This window comes from Impatiens glandulifera, chromosome 2, assembly GCF_907164915.1.
Source record: "Impatiens glandulifera chromosome 2, dImpGla2.1, whole genome shotgun sequence".
Classification (NCBI taxonomy): Eukaryota; Viridiplantae; Streptophyta; class Magnoliopsida; order Ericales; family Balsaminaceae; genus Impatiens; species Impatiens glandulifera.
This window is the reverse complement of record NC_061863.1, coordinates 36215873-36223341: the sequence shown is the minus strand read 5'-3', so window position 1 is coordinate 36223341 and position 7469 is coordinate 36215873. Positions and strand designations below refer to the sequence as shown.

General features: G+C 26.0%; 1 protein-coding gene across 1 annotated transcript; it reads right to left on the bottom strand.

Moving 5' to 3' along the window:
- Positions 1 to 4766: 4766 nt before the first annotated feature.
- On the bottom strand, positions 4767 to 6017 carry LOC124926534 (tetraspanin-6). The gene is made up of 3 exons (XM_047466778.1): positions 5486 to 6017; positions 5083 to 5405; positions 4767 to 5001 (listed from the first exon to the last, which is right to left on the bottom strand). Exons 1-3 carry the CDS (start codon positions 5975 to 5977, stop codon positions 4962 to 4964), a joined length of 855 nt encoding a protein of 284 aa, XP_047322734.1. The 5' UTR covers positions 5978 to 6017; the 3' UTR covers positions 4767 to 4961.
- Between the last annotated feature and the right edge of the window lie 1452 nt (positions 6018 to 7469).

The window sequence follows — 7469 nt, the reverse complement described above, 5'->3', positions numbered from 1 at the left end:
TTTGTGTCAATTCTTCTATCAGAATATATCATACACCGGGCAAAAATTATACCAGACTTCCATGTTTTTAATTTGTGTTATGGTAGTGCCTTTGTGAAAGATGGTAGAGATTTCATTTATTCCAATTTTCAAACAAACTTTTTTATTTTTTCCATGTTTAATTTTATATACAACTATGTTTGCAAAATACATATATACATCAATGTTAACTTTCTCTTTTAATATTTCATTCATCTATATCAAAATTCATAATGAAAAATTCGATTAAACAAAATATTACATCATATTTAAATCTGAGTAGTGGAAAGAAAAACGAAATAATCCATTGAAAAAAAAATAGATACTTCCAATGCTAAAGAATCATAACCCATCGGAGGGTTGAGTTTTGTTTTGTAGAGAAAAAAACTTTGATGGTTTTGTTTTGTAGAGAAAAAAACTTTGATAATATAATCTAATTTGTTATTATTGGAAGACAATCTTAACTACTCCACTAGTGAAAAATAAAATAAATATATGTATATATATAATATTTTAATTGCACAAACTAAGGCGTAAAAAAGGATTCCTTAACCAACTCCATACGAGAAAAGAAAGTTGTAAACCGTATAAAAGGAAAAAAAACGCTAATTAATGAGCATGTCTTCATGTGGACTAAAAACAAAGATGCATTCATTAAGTGATAATATATCACTATTTTAAATTATATATACAAATTTAGTTGTCAGCAATAAATAAATATATATATATATATATATATATATATTTCAATTTACGTGAATAAAATGAGTTAATTTATACTTTGACGAAACTAGTTTAAGTTAATTTTTATAGACAAGAGTTTTGACATATTATTAAACAATATTCAATGATATTTCATAAACCCTGAGTTAAATATGTATTTAATGGTTTATATATGATTCATACAAAGAGATATTATTGAACGGAATAAGACAAACCCCAGCTTACTTAATATATAGGGAGAACGTTTCAAATCTAATTTTACTCTTTGTTTGATTAAGGGTTCATGTTAGTTGATTTATGGTGAAACTTAATAAACTATTTATTGTAAAATAAAATTAAAGTGATTTTTTATTTCGAGTGTTCGATAATCTTTTGGGGAGCAGGATCCTCTGTTCCCAATTTACGGTGTTCTCTATGTTCCCTCTCACAAGGGGAGGGGCAATATCGTAAATAAAACCCTTTTTGAGAGGGAACATAGGAACACAAATTGGGAACAGAAGATCTCAAATTTTTTTTTGAGAGATACATTTTAGTTTTGATTGATTTGGACCTTTTATTTTATTTTATTTTAATGTTACGTTTTGTCAATATGATTATTTTCAATATACCTTAATCCCTTAGTATAACACTCTATTTAAACTTATAATATTTTTAGTGTGAATTTAATATAACTTTGTTTTTGTTTCTTATACACTAATTTTTTTTATTTAAGGTATTTCAGTGGGTTAAAAATAATCAATAAAATTAACATGTAGCTACAAGCTTTGTATGACTAATGTAATTGAGGGATATTTATGCACAAATTAAAACATAAGAAAATATTTGATTCTTCTATAATAATTGTTTGTTTTTGCCCTAAATTTGATTCTTTTTTTAATGAAATGTATGATAATATAGATGTTAGAATAAAGTGAAAGATTACATTCTCAAATTCTGTTTTGCAACAATTATTTGTTTTTGAGATTGACAGGTAAAATAATCATTAATGCTTACAAAGGTGCAAAAAGAATAAAAGAGAAACACGTGTTCATGTAAACATAGAAATCAAGGTTATATGCATTTTATAAATATTATTCTCATTTAAAATTTAAATTTAAATTTTTCTCATTTTGAAAAATTAATTAATTAATTTTTTATAATTTTGAATTTATAATCTTCAAGATTTTATGAGTTTGTAAGTTATTTCAATTTTGTGATTTTATACCATTCTAAAAAAACAAGTGAATTTACATTTGCAATTTAAAAAAAAATATTATTTCTTATTTAAATAAATCAACTATTATAATTAGTTTTGTAAAAATATTTTTTTTTTATTTTTTAATTAATTTTATATTTAATTATATATATATATATATATAATAATATTTAATTAATATTATTTTAAACTAAAGTTATAATATAAAAAATTATGAAGAGTCCCCTGTAATCACTTTATTTGTTTCTGTAGTTATTTTTTATTTAATTAAAATTATTTAATTCATTATTTCTATTAATAAATTATTCATACACTCTCTTATTATGTTAAGAGATAAAATTATTTTTCTTAGATAAAAATAATATATCTCATTCACTCTCTCCCAATTATGCAAAGTCATTTTATTTGATTCTTTTGTTATTTTTTTTTGTTTGATAAAAATGATTTGGTTCATTTATTTATATTAATAAATTATTTCACAACACTATCTTATATTAAGCCACTAAATTTATTTTATCTTTTATGTTTTTATTTAATTAAAATTATTTGATTCACTCATTTATATATTAATAAGATCAAAATAAATTTTTGACATATAACACGTTTTGGTACTATTTTGCTAGCACACCAAAATAATAAATATAGTATTATTCTCTATTAGAAATTAGAGTTTTGAGTTATATAATTTTAAATAAGTATTATAATAACTATTAAATTTAATTAATTGTTTATTATTAATGGTATGTTTTTAAAATATATATGTTTAATTATAAATATGTTTTGAATATTTATAATTAAACATATATATATTTTAAAAACATACCATTAATATAAACAATTAATTAAATTTAATATAGTTATTATAATATTTATTTAAAATATTAAATAAATATTTGTTTAATTATAAATATTAAAATTTATGTTTAATATATTATCTATAAAATTAGGATAAAATATATTGTTTTATTTGTATAGGATAGTTAAATTTCATTAGTTTTTTTATAAGTCTTTTATTATTAATGAAATGAATGTATTTCAAAAAAGTAATTCTTGTACTAAGTTATATATTTTAGTCTCACTGTCATAACATAACAGCTATAGTTTTTAGAATTTATCATTTTAAATTAGATTTTTTATTTGTATATTTATAATTTCTTATTTTCTAAAATAATTTTTATAACAATAAATAGAAGAAATAATGTAATCTTTTACATTTCATTTAATCATGTTTCTACATTTTAGCTAGTCGTTTCAACCATGGTTCAAATATTGAGATTTTGTTATTTTTTTATTAAATTATTATTAATAAATAATTATTTATAATCTAATTTTTCTTAAATCAATAATTTCCTAATAACACTTATTTTCTAGAAAAAAAAAATTATGTACCGTACAAATAACTATACAATATTGTTGCAATGTCAATAAAATCGTTAAAATCGGATAGAACAAATCGTTTACAAATATTATTTAGGTTGGATAGAATATCTTAGTTAGTTGCATTATCCAACTATTTAATTTTCTCACTTAAATTCTAAAAGTAATTGTTTTTCTAATTGTTTTCTATATACTTTAACTCATATTCCTAATTAAAAAGTTTTTCTTTTAATTCAGAATTTACAAATGAATTTCAATTAAAAAGAATAAGAATTTTAATGAATTGTTAAAATAGTTAAATATTAAGTTAAGTCCTTCCAAGTTCTTCAACAAATTTCTTTTGAAATTTGTTAGGTTATAAAATTTGCAATTGTTTTTTTAAAAGAAAAGTTATACCAAGAAAATAATTTTAGAAAGCTTTCTTGAATCCCACATTTTATTATCTGTTTGTACTATAGTATGGTTTTGTCCCTAAGTGTGCAATTTTAGCTGCATGACATTAATAAAAAAAATCAACATTTTTCCATAAAATTATTTGGATAGATTGAATATTGTTTGTGACTCGACATGGATAAGACTCTCATATTTTGTTAAATTGTAATGGTATAGTTGGTATTTTGAAGTTTTATTTGGAATATTACATATATTCGTTGAGTCACACGGAGAATCATTTTTGCATGTTAAAAATGAATTAAAATAGTTAAATTTGTGATTATAAGAAGGAAATTATATTCATATTATTTTTTATACATAATTTAGTTTGAGAGAACCGTAAAATCTTTAATAATTTTAAACGCACGTTGCATATCATTCTATCATCTTGGTATTATACGAGGTTTGGCCTGAAACCAACAAATTTGAATCTTCGCACATATTAATTTTTGTTTATTTATTTGTTCAATTTATTTCTACAATGGTTATGTTTTTGTAGTTTTACTTAAACGACCATCTAATTATGGATGCATAAATTGAATTTTGGGTATACTTGAAATGTTTAAAAAAAAAATTATGAATGAAACAGGTGGATCAGTATATTTTTATTTTTACAATAAATAAATAGTTAATTAAAATTAAAAATAAAATAATAAATTAAAAAATTATGTTAGATTTTTAATGAAAAGAAATTGATTTTTTTTCTCCAGGGTGGGCACGATCCCACTCTATCCCTAACCTAGATTCGCCTCACTCAATTATTTATGTATAATATTAGTGCATGTACCATTTTAGAATTTTTTTTTAACAAGAAGTTAAATAAGGTAAACAAATGAGACTTTAAAAACCCTAAAAATAGAAATCAAATAATTTAATGTCATAAGTCATAACCCCGCCATAAATAATTGAATTTTAATATTTCAAAACTCAATAATTTAAAAACAAAACAATTTATTAAAAAAGAAAAAAAAAAGGTAAAGTAAAGTGAAACATTTTAATAAAAGGCTGCACCAAATACATATAAAAGAAAGAAAAGCCCTAAAAAGTTGAAAACCATCATCATCATTATCATATCTCCATACATACATAATACATATTAAAGGGAACTAGCACAGAAACCATAACAACAATGGTGGATGGACCAACTCAAAAGAAGATCATGCTTCTCTCTTTCTTGTCCATTCATAATATATATAATATATTTATATTGATCTAATTAATAAAGCTGATTCCTTCTCTCATGTAACCATCTCCACCTTCATCAAATTCAAAACAAAAATCAACAGCACAATTTGAAGTAATCATGACTGTAAATTATCATATGATTGAAAACTTACCAATAAAAGTCCCATCTTGGACGAACTTTCGACATCCGATTGTGTCCATATGGGTAATCAGTCTCAGCCCGTTTCGTATTCTGAAAAGCACAACAACCGATCGAATAAACACCGATCAGAACAATCAGCATCACAATATTCAACACCGAAAGCTTTCTCCAATCGCTACGAATGCTCTCTAAAACCCCCGCTTTGCATGATTTACACTCGTAGCACAATACACTTGGACCGTTGTTCCACCTATAACAATCCTCATCCTGCACCAACATAGTCGTCTCCGCCGCCCCATACGTACACGCCGTCGGCGGCTTACAACATCCCGACTGCAAACAAACAATCAAACAAACAAAACTATATATACCCAGATGTGAAATCGAGAAATCGGAATGGAAATGAATCGTACCTGAATGGGAGACATAGTTCTATGAAGATAATCCAAAGGAGTCCAATAAACGACTTTAGCACAAGTATTGGAACCTAAAATACATGTTCGAATAGTCATCCAATAATGAGGATCTTCAACTCTTTTTCTAAGCCATGGAGAGTAATCTTGTAATTTGTATTCGCGGTATGCCCTGCCAGTAATTTGAACGCCGCCTCCTGTTGCGGTAACAGCGAAGCCGAAGACGGTAAGGGCTACTAGGCCGGCGATTAGGAGGAGCATGATGGCTAAGTAAGCCCATAGAGCCCATGCGACATGGAAACAGGCACCGATGAAACCGGCCAATGAAACGAGAAGGATGATGAAACCGATTATGAGAAGTGGAGTCTGGAGGAAGTTTTCGCAGGTTGTGCTGCTACGAGCCATCCATAGACCGGCGGCGATTATTGGAATTGAAGAAAGGAGAGTTAAGAGGTTGAGGAATCCGATCACTGTGTTGCTCAGGCGGTACATTGTGTTTATCTCTTTTTGAGTGATAATATGAACGTGTGTGCTTTATGAGGAAGATGAAAAAAAAGCTTTTAATTATAGGGGGAATTTATTTGATTCTCGATTGATCATCATCGATCGATGCTTTTACTTTTTTATTTTTATTATATTCTTAGGTATCAAAGTTACATTACTACCCTGCTCTTCTTAGCTACTAAGCAAACTTTTCCAATCCTTTCTTCTTCGGAAATTACTTAAATACCTACCCTCGAGTTTATGTTGTGTTTTTAGTTGTTGTTTCATTTATATATTTTGTGGGAGTGTAGAGAAGTAGTTGCGATTTAAAATCTATTTTGGAACATGATTTGATATTGAGTGGGAGATGCCTGAGTCAATTGTTGGTAGTTCGGATATTTTAATGGTAACCGCAAGTTCTGTTGGATTTAGTTGATGAGTCTCTATCATAATTATTTTTTGGTGGACTGTTTGGCTCAAAAGAAAGAGTAGAACGTTCAGCGGTCGCGGTCAATAAATTTATTTACTCCGCAACGATATATTATGACAATATAAGAGATTTCTTCTGGAAAAATATTGGTGGAGGCGATCGATGCATTCATTGATATTTTTGAGAATTTCTGATTTCATTAACGTTATATTTTATGTGATATTGGTTCGTGATATTGGTTCGTTGATAAGCATTTTTGTTTAGGTTGGAAAGTGGGTTTCTATTGGTTTTGATACAAGAAACAAATATATTTTATATCAAGTTGATGGTTTCCTAGTTGCAACATGTTCTAATTCATAAAATTGTTTCATAACATAAATGGTTTCCACAAAGACTTCAATCTCATACCATTGTCATATTTATCTTTCAATTCAACAAAACACAATTAATTGCCTTTCAAAAACTTGGGTTTTTGTTAATGGTCGAATTCGATTAGTTTAAAGTATCAAATAATTAATATATATATATTTTTAAATAAAAAATGGTATTTATTTATCATTGGATGAAAGCTTATGTGGAGAGAATAAAAATAGTGGGAGAGTTGTTGAAGTTAAGGAAAGAACAAGGGTATTATAGTAAATTATGGGAGCTGAATTTTGGGGTGTTTGGGCCCAAATTAAGTTGCTTTGTATTTTTAATGGAACCTTTTTCCTACGGCTAGCCCTAGGCTCGACCTTCTTTATGAAGCATTAAGAGGACAAGAATTTGGTCATATTGAAATATAATATTGGTATTGAATATTATATGAATCCAATTCTTTCTTATCCTTATTTTATTCTCTTTATAAACTCTTCATCTCTTCACTACCACTTGATCTTAGCCAAAAGGTACAGTTTTGTGAAATTCTTTGAAAATTATTTTTGTGGACAAATAGTTTTGTTTCATTTGTTTGAAAAGTAAGCACTTTTTAATTTAGTACGAGTATAGTTTGGTTGATGTCAATTTAAGAGATGTGTTCTTTTAGCTTTATCATAAAAAAATTTGTTTAAAAGATTTATATGTATTTGAATA

Coding starts and splice junctions, on each gene's coding strand:
- LOC124926534 (XM_047466778.1), bottom strand. CDS start 5,977: ATGTACCGCCTGAGCAACACAGTGATCGGATTCCTCAACCTCTTAACT. Junction 5,406..5,485: donor GAACTATGTCTCCCATTCAG/GTACGATTCATT, acceptor GTTTGTTTGCAG/TCGGGATGTTGTAAGCCGCC. Junction 5,002..5,082: donor CCAAGATGGGACTTTTATTG/GTAAGTTTTCAA, acceptor AATTTGATGAAG/GTGGAGATGGTTACATGAGA.